Source organism: Halyomorpha halys, unplaced genomic scaffold, assembly GCF_000696795.3.
Source record: "Halyomorpha halys isolate HHAL.00 unplaced genomic scaffold, Hhal_1.1 Scaffold852.1, whole genome shotgun sequence".
Lineage (NCBI taxonomy): Eukaryota > Metazoa > Arthropoda > Insecta > Hemiptera > Pentatomidae > Halyomorpha > Halyomorpha halys.
Genome location: NW_027111393.1, coordinates 529,365 through 547,367, shown reverse-complemented (window position 1 = coordinate 547,367; position 18,003 = coordinate 529,365). Strand labels below are relative to the sequence as shown.

General features: G+C 28.7%; 1 protein-coding gene and 1 long non-coding RNA gene across 2 annotated transcripts in view; both read left to right on the top strand.

Moving 5' to 3' along the window:
- Positions 1 to 6,422: 6,422 nt before the first annotated feature.
- LOC106686620 (uncharacterized) lies at positions 6,423 to 11,228 on the top strand. Its single transcript, XM_014430011.3, has 7 exons — positions 6,423 to 6,503; positions 8,125 to 8,190; positions 8,807 to 8,872; positions 8,990 to 9,040; positions 10,433 to 10,498; positions 10,716 to 10,769; positions 10,844 to 11,228. Exons 1-7 carry the CDS (start codon positions 6,432 to 6,434, stop codon positions 10,907 to 10,909), a joined length of 441 nt encoding a protein of 146 aa, XP_014285497.1. The 5' UTR covers positions 6,423 to 6,431; the 3' UTR covers positions 10,910 to 11,228.
- Positions 11,229 to 16,754: 5,526 nt separating this feature from the next.
- LOC106686621 (uncharacterized) overlaps positions 16,755 to 18,003 on the top strand; it is a 2,505-nt gene continuing 1,256 nt past the window's right edge. The window contains exon 1 of the long non-coding RNA XR_001344047.2: positions 16,755 to 16,844. This is a non-coding gene — a long non-coding RNA (uncharacterized lncRNA). The remainder of the gene's footprint in view (positions 16,845 to 18,003) is intronic.

Here is an 18,003-nt window from a genome sequence, read left to right as displayed (position 1 = left end):
TGGGCCAGTGGAGGCTGAGCAAGTGCGCTAAAGCATACCAAATCTAACAATAGGGAAGCATTTCCGAGTCTGCTAATATTATATATAAAAAGATACCGAGGAGAAAAATGATGTAGTAAGCTAATTTAATTTAACATGGTAAGTTTTTTTGTAAAAAAAAATCTATAATAAGTTTTACTTTAATGGTTAGGGGAGCGCGTTGCACCGTCGTAAGGCGCGATGCCATTAACTCCAAGGATCCGGGTTCGAATAGTTGTTTTCTGTTACACTGTAGCCGTGAGTCAACCCTGTGTGTCCTGGAGCTCACTTGGGGGTCCACCTAGCCTCATAAATTGGGTACCCTTAATTGGGTAAAAATCTGGTAGTCGAGCGAGATTCTGACCAAATCACCTCCTTGAAAAACCGTTGGTCTAGTAACAGTACTTCGTTACAAAGTACTGAACCCCTAATAATATCATAACAGTTTCACATAATGTTTTTAAATTGATTATTTACTTACCTTAAATAAGTTTACTTAACTTTCTATATTTTAAATCTAAAACTTTTTCACATTTAAATCTTCTCTTTTTCCATTTACCAACATCATTTATAACAGAACCTACTACCTTCGACAGGTTAGGATTCTGTTATTACGTAATCATTAAAAATTTTTTTTACATTTAATAGAATTTAATTAACATTCAATTTTAATTTATTTGCTTATAAACTAGTCATTTGTTAAATTCATAATTACTGTATTTTAATTTTATAGCCAGAAATATCATTATGTTGTTAGGGAAACAATGTAATTAATATAAAAACAAAATTTTTTATAGGTTGTCTCCTTGAGAATGCTCTGAGGGCTAAAACGTTGGAGAGTTTCTGAAAATAAAAGTTGAGAGTATATTTGTATCAAAATTGTGTGTGCTAATAATAAAATAAATTATATTGGAAAGTATGAATAATTTTATTTTTCTGCAACTATCCATCTCAGTCCTATATTTATTTCTTAGTTTACAATTCTAATCATCAATTGTTAACTAGTTATAAATTGTACAATGGTTATTTTATAGTGGAGTGCCATAGCCCTGTCATAAAGCTGAAGTCTCAACCTTACCAGTACATGATGCCAGTTTCTTAAGGAACTACAATAAAAAAATAAATCAACAATAAAAACAATTAATCATTTAGGTTGATGGTTTGTGTGTGACCACTTTAGCTATTTAATGCTAATTATAATCATATTTGACAATGATTAAAATAATTTTTTTGATACCTGTTGATTGATTTGTGCCTTGATTTTTATATGTATATGATTACTCCATTTTCTCAAGGGGTACGTCATCAATACAAGAAGGTGGTGCATTAATATTCAGAGCATGTCCTTCTTTTCATGGCTGTCATTATCATTCATGTCATGTTGTATCGTGTTTATGTTTCGCCTGAGACAGTTGTGTATTACTCTCATCATTATTTAAGTCTGAAGCAAAGGCGTGGTTTTCAGTTTGTTAATGCTCATTTGTAAGGCCGTGTCGTACGATTCGGCGTGTTTGTCTTCCAAGACATATTTTAATTTTTTGTATTATAGATCGCAGCCAATGCTTGTAATGTCTTCTTATTTCTCGTAACGCCTTGTCTTTGGGTAGACCTTTCGTAACATATTGCTCTGTCTGCGTAGATAGTTTTTTGTTAGTTTTATTACTGCATGATCCTGCAAAAGTCATATTTCACGACTTTATTAAAGTGTTGATAAATTTACAGGATTAATATCATTGTAAATGTACCTAGTTTCTACCAGATTAAGATTATCCAATGAAATTTAAATTTAATGAAAATTAATTTTATTTATTTTTTTGTTAGTTCGTGGACCTAGAGTATTTGTATTAGAGTATTAGAGACTTTTTTAGTATTTGTGTTTTAACTTATTTATTCCCTTAACTTTTTTATTCATTAAATTATTATTATTATTTTAAGCTTATTTATTCATTCAAGTGTTTCTTTTAACTAACTTTTTTCTTTTTTAATATATATATTTGTTTTTTAAGATGTATTTATTTATTTGTTCTTCTGTAAATTGATCTACTGCTGTGACTATTATGTCTTTGGTTTGATTTCACATTGCTATATATATCGAACGTGGGTAACGGATCACTGGAGAGGTCTGAGAGAGCGAATTAGGGAGAATAAATTTGTCAATTAAATGAAATAAAATTTTCAAATGGAATGAAATTGTGAACTAGGAAAAAAATAAATAAAATATTTGTGTTTGGTGTGTATTGATAGTAAAGGGAAACTGTAGGAAAAAAATTTTTTTGTTATATCATGTGAATATATGTATTGTATATATGTCCGATCATGGATTGATTGCTATGCTGTGTACTGTAGCAAGCCAATGTATTTGGGCAGCATGGCTAAATATAGCATTTCTCTCTATACTTAATTTGATCATAATTATTTTCAACTACCAGATTTTTACTCAATAGGGTACCCACTTCATGAGGCTGGGCTAACTAAAACTAAATGAAACAGATATCAACACAATGAAGATATTTAGTTGGTAACTTTTTCCGTCACATATACTCTTAACTCCAAGCACCCGGATTCGAATCCGGCTGGGCAGAAAATAGTTTTCTGTTACACTGTAACCATGAGTCAACCCTGTGGATTCTGGAGCCCTCTTGTGGGTACCTAGCCTCGTAAATTGGGTACCCTTAATTGGGTAAAAATCTGGCAGTCGAGCGCGATTCTGACCAAACCACCTCCTTGCACAACCGTTGGCCTAGTAACAGTACTTCCTTACAAAGTACTGAACCCCTGGCCCTTCATGGGTTTCAGTGGTGTAGATTTTAATCTACTACTCTAAGGAAGCCAAGGTATAAACTTTAAACTCCCGTAAGTGTGTAAAAAATGTAAGTGTGTAAAAATTTAATCATGAAGTGGTGTAAAGCATTCAATTTAAGCGGTATAGTTTCACAATTTTCCTACCATAATTTGACGGACCAAATCGTTATCTGATTTTTTTATTTTAATTTTTAAGGTCAGTCTGCAAGTACTTGACAACTCTAAACTACGCAGTTGGTCCTACGAAGTTTCGTTTAACATTGTGTAGTATTAAATTAACAGCCTGAAATCTGAGAAATATGGAACGGCAAGAACAAAGAGATATTGCTGTTTTTTTAAAAAAAAAAGTATTTAGACTCAAAATGTGTAAATTTAACAGCAAAAATATTTACAAAACGACAATTTATTTTCCTAAACAAGTAAAATTATTTACAGTAACAGCAAAATTATAGTATAAGACGCATTAATTAAAAGCAATTTATTTCTTAATAATTATTAAAAAAAAATAATGACGGACATAGGTTCCTTACCTGTCTCCAACCGATGTAATGCACTCCTATAAATCCAACATACATCTTGCACCTGGATTCCACAGCTGGTATAAAGAGCAATAAAGATTATATTTTTTTTCCTCGTGTCCACAATATTTCCTACTGCTTGCAATAAATACTTTACACCCATAGACAAGGGAATGAGCCATAGATCTCCGAGGAGATATAAGATGGACTAGAAGAATTCTCGGAGACTATTGTGAAGATACTGTAAATAAGATCTAAACTACTCTGTCAACTTTCCCGTGTTCCCACGGGGCGGTTTATCGTATGTTAACTGGAGAATGGGGAGTGCCTTTGCAATTTCTGCACGCGTCCATTCAATTGTCTAAGGCATAGTAAATAACTTCTTTTACTCCATGTTTTATTTTATTTTTTTTTACCTTATTTCAATGTTGCTGGAATCCATGTGGAACGGCTACGCTTTCACGCTTCATTATTAAAATCGAAAGAAAAATTTTACTGCGTAATAAATATACAAATAAACATCATATTTAAATAATCTGATATCGATTTTCCGGTCTAGAACGGAATTACTCAATTTAAGTGCAAAACCATGAATGCATAAATAGTACCGAAACTGCCAGGTAAGTAAGTCTGAAGAAAACAAAGATACCATTCTTGAAAACCTGTCACAAATATAGTGAAATAAGAAAAAATATTTTGAGAGGTCTGCTCTCCAGAACAATTTCTCAGTTTATTATTAGGCTCTAATTGGAGAGCTTTTAGCAACTATGTACGAAGAGCTACACTGGAAAGAGCTCAGTTGTGAGGGATCTATGCCATACCACAGTTTGTTAAAAATTTGATATAAGAGGTATTCATGATATTGTGTTAAATGTAAAATTTTATATTAAATGTTATAAGTATAGCATTGTGAGCAGCCCTATTTAAAGTCATGTTAAATGATAAATGTATAAGAGCTCCTAGCGGATTTTCTGAGCAACTTGTTTAGTAACCTTTTCCAAAACTTCATGTTATTGTTTTCTTCTAAGTTTTGGTTGCAGTAATTTATTACAACATGTCTAAATTAAGTGAAAAGTAGAAGTGTAAAATTTTGGCTACTGATTATATGTTTTAAAATGTCTCAAACACAAGACAAAAGAAAAAAAACAAAACACAAACTACGAATAAGTAACCTAACACAACAACAAATAAAACAGTGACAAGCTCAGCTGGTCTGTTTCGTGATGTCATTCTCCATTTAACAGACCTAGTAAGAGAATCTTAACCATGTTACATGTTATATCGTTTTAACTTAATAAAAGAAGGAAATATTTCTCCATTTAACATAAGTTTTTCCATTTAATACGCTTTAATATGTTAAACTAAAGATCATGAATATCCCTATTATTGTTTTGTTTCTTTTAACATAAATATCATATTATTGTTTTAAATTATTAACTTGATTTTTTTAATGTTTTTTTAATTGTTTGAATAGATCAATTTTTTGTATTTTTTATAAATAAAAACTTTTAAAAAATACTCGAGAAAATCCCATCATTATACACCTGCAGTAACCCATTCGGGAAATGAACTAAAAATTTGTATATTAGATTCTTTTCTACAGAAAAATATCATCAAAGTGAGTAAAAGACAGACAAAATTTCGTCCAACCTCTCTTTTTTTCGGGAGTGGAGAAATGTTCATGTTTTTCAAACCTCTACAGCACTCCAAATTGAGTTTAGAAAATCTGTACGTGAATTGAATTGGTAATAAGGAGCATTGCGAGGGTCTCAATTTCGGCTCCCCCCTCCTTTATCATTTTTTTTTCCTTAGGTTTAAACAATTAAATTTGCATCCATTTTCCAAACAAAAACGAGCAAAGAATACGGTTTTGCTCTATTTGTTTTTTTGTTTTTTTTATTTCTTTACTTTCTATAGAATGTTTAATGTTTCTGTATTAATATTTTATTTCACATTTTATTAGAAATTAACCTATAAATGTTTCCTAAATTCAAAATATATGTTTGTAAACTAATTTTTGAGGGGGGAAAAAAAAGACCGTTCTCAAAACGGTTTGCGGCATCCTTTTTGTCCTAAACAAATTCACCGTGCTCTTCTGGGACTAAAAAAAACAAAAACAGTACAAATTAATGCTGAAACACACAGTTTTTTTTTTTTGTTTTTTTTAAAATATTTTGAGTGTCATTTGCCTACTTGACATATGCTCCAGACACACGAGGGTGCCACGGTACCCAATTTTGAAACCACTATATTATAAAATATATTTTCTAAAAAAAAAAAAAATCATCCTACACCATTTTTATTATAAGATCTTTTTCAGGAAGATTCAATCGACATTGAGTAAAGAATATGAATTATACATTTTATTTACACATTAAATTAAAAAAAATTACCAATCAAGATGGATTTTGATTGACTTATGATAGCTCAGAATTACATTGATAATTTCTTTGTTTTAAAAAACTCTTCCAATTAATATAAAATATTTTCAAAAGCAGTTTTGGAGGACGATTGGGATAAAATAATGACAACCCCGCAATGAAATATTTAAAAAGTTATGCTGATCATTAAATGATTTTTAGTGGAGTATATTTTAATCTTATACCACGAGCCTTTGTAAGTTAAAAATTTTTTTTTACTACTAAAGTCAATAACGTAAGGTCAAAGTTGAAAAATATTTTTTTTCTGTTTTTTTTTTACTGAGATATATATTATTGGATTGATTTTATTTTAATTTCGCTATAAATGCTTTCGGAACTTGATTCTGGCTTGTAATACTCTGGACTTCCCTTGAATTCACTGCCAACTGTCACCTCTGTTTGGAGGCCACATCTGATTTGTTGATGCTCACAGTGCGTATAATTAATTCCAGTACACGTGGCGCCCAACACATTCTAAGAAAATTATCCTGATTTCCATTGTTAATATTTTCTCGATTATGAACAGAAAAATTGAAAAGGTCGTTTGATTTTTAATTCTTGTAAGAAGGTCTTAACCTCAACACATGATTCAGCATTTGCAATTTCTACTATAAAATGGACTTTAAGGGGGATGTTAAGTTAGTCTCTCGACAGCTTGGAAACTCGTCTAGCAATGAAGTACATACTTGCCATTTTCATCTCATCGATATTATACCAGAGTTCAGTTTTGGGGCAAAGTAATAGCGTAAGTATGACTCATTCATGGTACAATTTGTAAGACCTTAAAATATTAAACAATTAAAAAAATAATCATTTTGATTCTGAGTTATTACGTAATGATAAAAAAAAAAAAATTAAAATCTATACAGCTACAACCTATGAAGGGTCAGGGTCAGTAGTAAGGAAGTACAGTTACTAGACGAACGGTTGTGCAAGGAGGTGAATTTGATCAGAATCACGCTCTACCGCCTGTTTTTTAACCAATTAAGGGTATCCAATTTATGAGGCTGGGTGGGCCCATCTGCATTGATTTTTTCCTATTAATTTTTAATGTAAAGAAAATGTATAATTTCTGTACTTTACTCAATGCCGATTCAACTTTTCTGGAACTGGTAAGTGAAGAGCTCCAGACCAAAATGTACTTTTTCCATCGTATGATAAAATCAATTTTGCACTCGAATCGTAATTTTTTGTTTATTTTTTTGTTTAATAAGATTCTTGCTCTTCAATGATTTATATATCTTTGGACTTTGTTATTCACTGAATTATAAATTTCCTACTTTTTTTTCGGAACAAAGATTTTTCATCTAACAGAATTAACAAGGGGCATAGTTTTTAAATGAGGTATAACTTGTGGAGAAGGCTTTCCTTTTCACTAAAGTTTCTTTAAACCCTTAAATAGGGCTAAGTCGACTACGTACAAATAGAAAAATTCCTCAGTAAGTTTTATTACTTCAGACCCTTTCTTACCAGCCACTTTTCACCGTATTGAGCAATATATATGTATAACAAATTATAAGAAGTACTTGTAGTAACGCTAATACTTTTCTGACTGATAAATACTGCCAATAGAAAAGGTTTTTTTTTTTTAAAAACGGATAACATTATAATGAACATAATAAAAAACAGAATTGGCGCAAGTGTTTAAGATGAGAGGTGATTTTAATAAAGTTGGGGATGTTGACTATTTGATCTAGAGAACCTCAGTCATTTTTCATTACTTAATTATTACTGAAATTTTAAATATTAAATACTGCTAGGAAACAAATATGTTTTCTTTTTAGAATATTAAACGGATAATCTAATTTGGTTTGTTATTTATTTATCATTATGATTTGTCATTCATTTTTTTTATTGCTTTATTTTTATAATTGTTTGTTTTCAGTTAATATGGTATTAAATGCTATAGTTTGACGTGTTAAGAATGAAATGTTAAAATATATAAGCTGGTACCGGAAACTGTTTTAAAAAACAGATAAGAGTTGAAAGATCAAAATTCAAATAATAAAAGACATAACTGTCACACGATTTAAGTGGAAGATTATTTTTAGAAGTCAGTCACAATAACTATCTAAAATAGCGGAACTTGGTGATTATTATTATTGTTTTTTAAACATGTCTCTTCAACAGGCATGAAGTTGTGTAGATACACCTCATCATGTCTTTTCTCCTATATTTAGCGCTGTCTCCTTGATTTGTCAAATTATACATTATAAAAAACTATTATACAAGAGGCTGTACAATACTATTATATATAGTCTTAAGTGTGGAAAAGAACGTATTAGTAAAAAAAAATATATTCATCAGCAAATTATATTACTAACTGAATTTTCTTTTTGGTCATAGTAATTATATTTACTTTTCAGACCCTTTCTTACCAGCCGCTTTTCACTGTATTGACCAATCCGAACAGGACAACTGGAAGCAACAGCGTAAGTATTAATAATTCTATGAAGTACTTGTAGTAACAATAATACCTAGCTGACTGATAGTTATTGCCAATAGTAACGGTATTTAAAAAAAAAAAAAAAGTAAAATCTAAAAAAAAAAAAAAATAAAAAGGACAATATTAAAATGCAAATAATAAAACGAAGTTGGCGCAAGGGATTGAGGTAGAAGGTTATTTTAATAAAATTGGGGAAATTGATTATTCGTATTAATGATTTAAAACATTTATCTTCAACTGACTTGCCATGTGACGGTATAACTTGTGGAGAAGTCTTTCTTCTTCACATAGCGAATGCACAGTAATTTTTCTTTTTTTTTAACTTTTTAAGATACACAATATTACACTATTATCTATTAATTAGAGTTCTACCAATGGGTAGTTCTCTACACGCCTGTTTCACTCCATTATAACCTCGATCAAATTTACTAAATGTATTATAATGTACAGTTGTAAATTTTAATAAATATATTAAATTAAAAAAAATATCTATTACCCTTAAGTAGGGCTATGTCGAGTACGATCCAATAAGGAAATCCCTCTGTAAACTTTAATACTGACTGAAATTTTTTTCTTCATAATAATTATATTTTATTTTCCAGACGCTATCTTACCAGCCACTTTACACCGTATTAACTTCACCAAACAGAACAACTATTAGTAATACCGTAAGTATGGCTTATTTTTTGGCATAATGGGATATGTAGAAATAAAAAACTAATTTATCTGAATTTTATTTTCCATCATAATAATCATATTTTATTTTTTTGACCCTTTCTTACCAGCCAATTTTCACCACATTATTCTCACCTAACAGGACAACTTTAAACAACAGCGTAAGTATAATTTATCACATATATTTATATTTAAAAATATACAAATTATTAAAATATTTACTTATATTTAAAAAATATATAAAGAAGCTATAATTTACTCATCCCCCCTCCAAATGAATTATTTTTAAAGCTACGTATCATTACTAGTCCAAATTGATGAGTCTGACAAATATAGTTAGAGTTAATACAAAATTGTGGATGTTTCAAAATGTTAAAAAAAAAAATTTTCATTCAGTTCATCCTGATCTTAGAATACCTGAGAACTAGAACACAAGAAAACCTGAGAGAACATCATTTAAATTAGAGTTAATTTTCTTAAATATAAGCCCTAGTAGAGCATAAATAGCTCTATGTTCGATAGTTCACGCGATGCATTTTTTTAACAATAATATTTCATTAAATATATACTGAAAAATCAGTAGTTAGTATTGATATTTAGTAAATATCAATAAAATTACTACTTCTATGAAGATAAACTACTTGCAGCACCTTAAACTAGCTTTAATATGAAAGTTAAATAATGAAAGATTGCTGACTCCAGCATTATTGAAGGTATATAGGAGGTAGCAGTCAGTCAACCAGTACGCTTACCTTCTATTTCTTGCACATTAATTATTGTAGTGTTTTGCATTGTGTATATTTAAATAAATTGTTTTTAAAAAATGAACTTAAGCAATTTATTACATAACTTGAATGTTAGGTAACATCTGTACCTTTTATGGTTACTGAGTTATAAATCTACTACCGTAAATTCAATAACTACTGATTTTTTAGTAAATTTTTCTTGGAATGTTTTTAAAAAACTCTCGGGAACTATTGAACATAAACAAATCTGTTTTAACGGTATGGAGGTCTGAATGGAAAATTATTTTGTAAATGTTTTCAATCAGCCGCCATTTTTTATTTGATCTGACTCAGCTTGGAAGACTCGTCAATGTTGACTAGTAATTGTACATAGTTTTCATTAAAGTAATCAAAAATTGGGGTTAAATTTCTTACTTTTTTCCACTGGGATCTTGTACTAAAAGGTACAATACGAATAGAAAACACAATTATGCTGTCACTAGAAACTATTTTTGACCCAAAAAATATTAGAATAAATTTTAATACAAATAATATGAAGGAAACTTGTTAAAAGACTGAGTTGCGATAGTAATTTCATAAAATTCGGGAAATCTATTTCTCTTATTGACTTCAATGATTTCTTATTTATAACCTTAAGATGTGACGTTGAAGTATAACTTTTGCAGAATTTAGGCTTTTTAGCCTCTAACTAGTGCATAAGCACTAAATGATTCTTTCTCAACTTGCGTGTGTATACAATATAACTCTAAAAAAACGTATTTATCTGAATTTTCTTTTCCATCGTAGTAATTATATTTCATTTTCCAGACCATTTCTTACCAGCCACTTTTCACTGTATTAAATTCACCAAACAGGACAGCTTTAAATAATAGAGTAAGTATGCCTTATTGTAAAAATGTCTTATAGTAATAATAATACTTTTCTGACGGATAGTTATTATTCATTACTTGAGTATTTCTAAAATTTTAATACATATGAAATATGAAATTGTTTTTTAGGAAAACAGCTCATATATTACAACATTCTAATTGTTAGATAAATAAGATTTTTTTAAATCTTACAGTCTTAATGATTGTATTTTATTTTACAGACCATTTCTTATCAGCCACTTTATGCCGCACTGACCTCACCAAACAGGACAATTGTAAGAAATTTTATTCAATGAATAATTTAAACACAGAGTAAATTATATTGTAAATTGTTTGTTTTTTGTTATAGTTGGGTCCTGCGATTCGCACCGTCCAGGATATATTAAATGGAAGAAATCCTTTTATTCTTGGTTAAATATTTCAATTATTATCAATATAATTTTATATGTTTAATCCAAAGTTTGTTATTGAATAATTTAAAACTTTGTATTAAGTGAAATTGTTTACTAACAATGATTTTGTAATGATGAGTTTTAATGAATTTGTAAATATTCTAGTGAAGGGGTATTATTATTTTTTTAATCGTTTAAACAATTGAAAGATACAGAAGGAATACAACTGAAGTCATATTTTATACATTTTTTTTATTCAATAAAATAGATCAACCTGCTACTGTCACTTCCATGATATTGGATGTGGCTGTATTTATAGTTATTAAATGAGTTGTATAATTTTTTAATTAAACCTTAACTGATAACAATGATAAACCCCCACCCAAAAAAATAAATAATTAAAAATGGACTCATTGCTTTTCATACACTTTTCAATTTTAATTACGAAATTGCTAGAAATGATTGAATTTTGTATTGATTTTTTTTTTTAAATATATTAGAGAATTATGATATAATATTTGATATGCATAAAAATGAGACAACAAGAGCCATGGTCAAAAAATGAAACTAATTAGAAGAAAATGTTTGATTGTTCAGGCCGAAAGCATTCTCAATGCAGACTGGAAATAGGAACGTTTTCAACTGTACGTCGGCTTCAATCAAGTTTTATAATTTAATATTTCATAAAAACTCGATATTGTTTATTTGCCGCTATTTCATGTTTGAAAATAATTAAATTTCAATCTATAATTTACAACAATAAGTTGTAAGAAGATGTTTCAATCAATCTTTGAAAAGTCGGTATAGTAATATTTCATGCACACACATCCAGAAGTTCATTTTATACTTAAACGAACTTTTATATTTCGTTCATTTTCAGAACATTTGTATATATTTGAAAACTGTATCTGAGAAGCTTCTGAGGCGTACAGATGTCTATTTGTACTAAATTAAACCTCACCAAATGCTCCACATTTTGTTGAAAATTCATTAATATTTTTGCATGAGTAATAGTTTTCTAAGATATGTGCTAAAATAAACTCGAAAAATTTTTCGTTAGTAGGAAAAATTGTACCTTGGGGACTATTGAATTTAAATGGGACCATATTTTGGAAAGTTTAAAAGATATGCTTTTAAGTTTTTTCGTGTTGGTAGTTTTAAGGATATGGTGTACTGAAAAATTAGTACAAATTTTAGGTTTTTGTTGAATAAAATTAAATTTCCTGTATCTGGTGGAAAGTCCAAATAAAAATTGTATTTTTTTTTCAAAAACAGAAAATAGCACTCAGAAATAAAAATAAAATTTTATTGTGACCGATCTAATGTAGCAGAAGTTCATATTTCCAGTCTAGCTTTAGAATAATTTATTTATATTAATAAACGTAAGTTTTTTACATAGTAGTCATCTTCCTATAATTTATTTGAGTGTTATTCAATTATAATAAAGACAAATAATCTTATAACACTTTTTTTCTCTCATTTTTAATAAAAATAGCCGATGTCTTATTCATAAGATGTTTGCTATCACAAAGTTTACTTCGAAGGTAAAATAAATTTTTAAAAAATACATAAAAATTGTCATAATAAGATAGATAAATTGAAATGAAACCAAATGAGAAGAATAAACGTAGTTAAAAATGAATAACGGATATGGCATAATTTAATAAAATTTATAAGATCAGAAAGAAAATCAAAAGTTGAGAATACACATTAAAATACAATCATAGAAAACAATAGAATATTTAAAAAAAATGAAATAAAATATCTTACAATTCAAATAAACCAAACAAATAAAAAAAAAATAGTAATTATCTAAGAAGTTGAAGACCTCACCGAAAGCGTACCCACGACGAACACAGAGCAAAAATTGACATCAATTAACTCAAAATTTAAGCTCAGATCACTAACTCTTCTGAGGTGAGTTTGGTTGATTTTTGAATAAATTTGAAATTTCAAATCGATTTCAAAACGTGTCATTTGCACTAAAATGCTTTATTCATCAATGCTGCCCAAATACATTGGCTTGCTACAGTATACAGCATATCAATGAATCCATGATCGGACATACAATGCATATATATACATGATACAACAACAATATTTTTTCCTACCTTTTCTTTTTACAATTAATACTCGTTTACATACTAAATACAGTTTTTTTTCTATTTAACAGTTTTATTTTATTTAAATGACAAATTTATTTTTCCCAATTCGCTCTCTCAGACCCTCTCCAGTCATCTGCTACCCATGTTCGATTGATTGAACAAATCTAACGATTTTATCATTAGATAGCAATGTAAAATCAAACCAAAGACATGATAGTCACAGCAGTAAATCAGTTTACAGAAAAACAAATAAATAAATAAATTTTCAGAAAACAGACTAATATATAGATTTAAAAAAAAAAGTTAGTCTAAAGATATATTTAAATAAATAAATAAGTTAAAAGAAACAATTTAATGAATAAATAAGTTAAGGGAATAAATAAGTTAAGACACAAATCGACAAGTCCAAAACCTAAAAAAGAAAAAAACAAAACATTTTTTTCCTACCTTACTCCTAAGAAATATCCTACCATAGAAATTTTTAAGGACTCTATTAATTATTCATTGTGAACACATGTTGAGAAGTCTTTCATTTTTTTTTAATGACAATAAATATATTTTATTTATGTTTATATTACTTCCCTTTCGCTGATATACTAGTTGATATTCTGTTTGATTATATGCTTATTTTGTATTTTTATCGATTTATCTTCAGTTTTATTTATATACTCATTAAAAATCTGGTGGGACGAGCGCATTCTATATCCCTCGCTTACTTGCTTAATTTGAGTTGAAATTAATCTTTGCTCGTTTCAAAACAGATATGTATCATCCAATATAGCAATACTTTCCCATACTAATTGTCTATATGATCCTCTCAGTTGAAAGATTGACTAATTTCAATGTAAATGTTTTTCATAAAAGTATTTATATTAATATTTCTTTTTGAAAATATTAAAAATATTTATTTTGAAAAAGAAATATAAAAATACAACACAAAAATGTATCCTCTCCTAGATATTATCTTCATTGAAATAGATAGTTTAACTGGGTTAAATGTTGAATTTTAAAAAAATTCTCAAAAATCTTTTAATTAAAAATTTGACAGTTAAAAATCTACCATACATATAATTAATGAAAAATTGATAAATTTAAACCACTAGCTGACCTAGCAATACTTCGCTATTGCTATATTTAAGGATGTGTATGGATTTAATAAACACAATTGGTAGTTTGTAATAAATAAATATATACTTTATTATTATGATTTAGTGAATAGTTTTTGAATAACAACCCTCACTGTACTTCAATATTAGTACTATGTTTAAACAAATGAGATCTATCGACATATCAGAGAGTGGTGAAATATTTTTTAGACAATCAGCTTTCCAGTGATTATATTAACGTAGGGATTGGATGAAATATGAAAATAAAGCATACTATCCCCATCCCATGGAGAAAGGGAGCATTGTGGAAAAAAAAAGTACGAAAATCGGTCCAGTAATTCAAAAGTTTATTGTGGACAAAGATTCGATCATTCCCTTTCAGACATTCAGCTTTCTAACGGTTCTATTAACGCCGCAAATGGATAAAATGTAGAGGAGGAGTTATGAATAATTGTTATAAGCAATAGTCACCGGAAGGAATAAAAATTTGCCGAATAAATCGAGGTGAAAATTTTCTAATTTTTTATTTCTTTGAAAAATGGTATTTTACTTTGAGACTATACTAAAAACGAATATCATTTGCTTTTTACTAAAAAAAAAAATTTACTGACCTACTTTACCGCGAGCCACATTATATTTTTATAATTTTTTGTAAAAATAATAGAGCTTAATGGAATTAAATATACTTTTTCTCTTACTCTTCGGCAAGAGACGAATTGATTAGCGTGCAATAAATGTGAAAAAACGCAAGCTTCCTGAGCTGCAAACCAAAAACGCTCAACTTCGCTCATAAATTTTTTTACTCAAGAATTCGGGAATTTGACTACCTTTAAACCTTCCCTTGGTGAAAGGCGACATTTTGAAAAAAAAAAAAAAAACTGCACGTGAATCGGTCCACTAATTCAAAAGTTTATTGTGGACAAAGATTCGACCATTCCCTTTTGTATATATATAGAGAGATGAAAGAATTTGATAATTAACCTAAGGAGATGAGAGGAAAAATATTTTTTCCCATTTTAAAATTCATTTCCAGAAATAAGAGTTGGAATATAGACGTATTATCTACCGTTGGCAAACCAAAAAACAAAATATAAATAATAATATATAACATATACAGTCGTAGAAGATAATGGAGAATTATGAAAACATATAAATAAAAGGTATATATTTTAAAGAATAAGTGATTGACGTAGGCACAATGCGTGTTTTGGTTTAACTAGTCGGTTAAATCTTTTCTTATCACTTGAGCGATAATTTTTTTTTTTAATAAAGGAATCCACGTCAAAGTTGATGTTAGCCTGGTTATCTACAGGTGACCAACCTATTCTAACCATGGTTGCGGGTCAAGTTTTTCATTTCGTGGGACTGCCATTTGAAAAAAAGTCAACGCCCGAAGGCCGGATTCTAACCGGCGCCGCCAGCAGATCTCAGAACGATAGACTTGCGCCAAACTCCTGAGCTTCGGAAGGCCCTACGATTAGTTTATTAATAGTTATTTTTTAAAGTCAAATCTCAACCATTGGCTTTTAATACCAGTGACGTGGTTGAGAGAGAAGCACCCAGATCTCCGGAGTTCTGCTCTTTCCTCCCATGAGTTAGGGGAAGAGTTTGGTCCAGAGTTCTCCAAACTGAATGTAAATAGAAATGATCGTGTTCAAGAAGTTATTTTAAGTATAACTTTTCTTTAATTATTATTATTATTTTTTCCATTTATTTACTTTTTTTTCTAAATTTATTTTTATTCTATTTCTTATTTTGTTATCATTTGATTTATATATTTGTAAATCTGGTGTGAATGAACTATATGATTCCGAGGAATATGACTTATAATAAATATTACAAATAAATAAACAAATATAATAAATATTGAATAATCAAGATTATCCTTGATGATGGCCGGATTGACTGAAACGTTGGACATGTAATATGTTTTAATAAATACGGTTTGTTTGTTTAGGCTTATAGAAAGGACTATTTGGATAATTTTTGTTATTATTAATGAGTTTATTATTTCAAAAATAAAGAATTCAGTGTGAATATTTGTTGTAGTTTTATTGTTCAAATAAATTGCAAGTCAAAATTAACCCTATCACCATTATCTATAAATATGACAGAGTGTCATATTACACAATAAAAGTATAAAAAAAAAAGATCACTTTATTTTATTTATTAATGGGGTCAGTTGACAGGATGGCTAACTCCATAAAATCGTTCTTAACTGTTTCAACATTGATTCCATAACAATTAAACATTGAATAATTAATTAAGAATTCTTTAATTTTCTACAATCGTAATATTTTCCAATACTATATATTCCATGAGTAGGTTAGTGAAAGTAAAATGACAATGATGGTAATATCGAAGTAGACGGAATCACTTATTTGCATGGAAATGTCTAAGAGGACATTAGCAGACTTAATGGCTTAGGTACGTACATCATAGTTTAGGATATCTTGAAAATAAATACTATATTATACTCTGCAATATATCTCAATTATTATTTATCGTTAACCAAATTTTAACCCAAATCCCGGAACTTGTGAGACAGAATAACACATCTACCGTAATTGCTTCCTGGACGTGACCCAGCATAAGGAACACATGGAGGTTTTTAGGATTCCCGATTTTTCAATAAAACTCATTCTCGTTCTTTGTATCTTCTGAACAAGATGAGGGTTCTGATTCTGTCGAGTATGCTCCTTGGTTTTTACTTCAATCTCATTTCCAGTTATGAAGAGGAGGATCATGTAAGGCCAATTATTTACTTTGACTGACACGTTTTTAAATTAAATTATTCTGAATAATTTTTTTTGTAATTAGTTTAAATATTCTTTAAAAGTATCAAACCGAAAAACTAAGTATATCAGGCTGGGGATTACCACATGGGTACCGAACTTAAATTTGAGATGTTAAAATTGTTTTCAATAATTAGTTTTTAACCAATGAAGTGTGTACATAAATATTTGAACTTTAAAAAAATAAAGCCAAATTATGAATATTTGCTTTACGATAAAATACTTTTAGAAAAAGTAATATCTTAAAAATATGTTTTGTCTGACAGCAAATTTTGTCCCTGACTTTATTACATATATATTTTTATTATCTTGTTGGAGACTGGTAGTTTTATTAATAATAACAAAAGTTATCCAAATAGTCTTAACTTGCTTTATTAAAACATATTACATGTCCAACGTTTCGGCCGATCCAGCCTTCATCAAGGACAATATTAATTTTAGCACCACAGTATTCAGTATCACCTCACATTGATTTATAAACCTTTGCACGCTATTATGCCCACATCAACTTACAACATTCAAAATAAACCTGTATTTGTAATTATAACATATAATAATATATTCTATTCTTCACAGTTTTAGTATTTTATTATCATTGACTTAAAAAGATTAATGCACATTAAAATATAATAAAATAATTTACCAAACTTCAGGAGGATGCACCACTGGGTGCTATCTCCCTCATGCCATGCCTGGATAGAACATCTCACTTGCTGGTTGTAAAGTACAGTTACAGGTTCAAATAAAAAAAAATAAAAGATAAAAAAAAATTGACTTAAAAAGATTAAAATTAATATTGCCTTTGATAATGAACTAATCGGCCGGAACATTAGACATGTAATATGTTTTAAAAAATAAAATTTATACTATTTGGATAATTTTTATTATTAATGAATTTATTATTTAAAAAATAAAGTATTCATTTAGAATATTTGTATTTATAGTTTTTGTGTATACATACATTGAATTGTTCAAAAGTATCCATTATATGCATTTCCAAGTTCCTATTTACGATTTTATTTTTCAATTATAAAATAATTTATAATTATTACACGAAAAAATCATAGAAAATAAATATAATAATTTAAAATGAATTACTAATAGTTTGTAA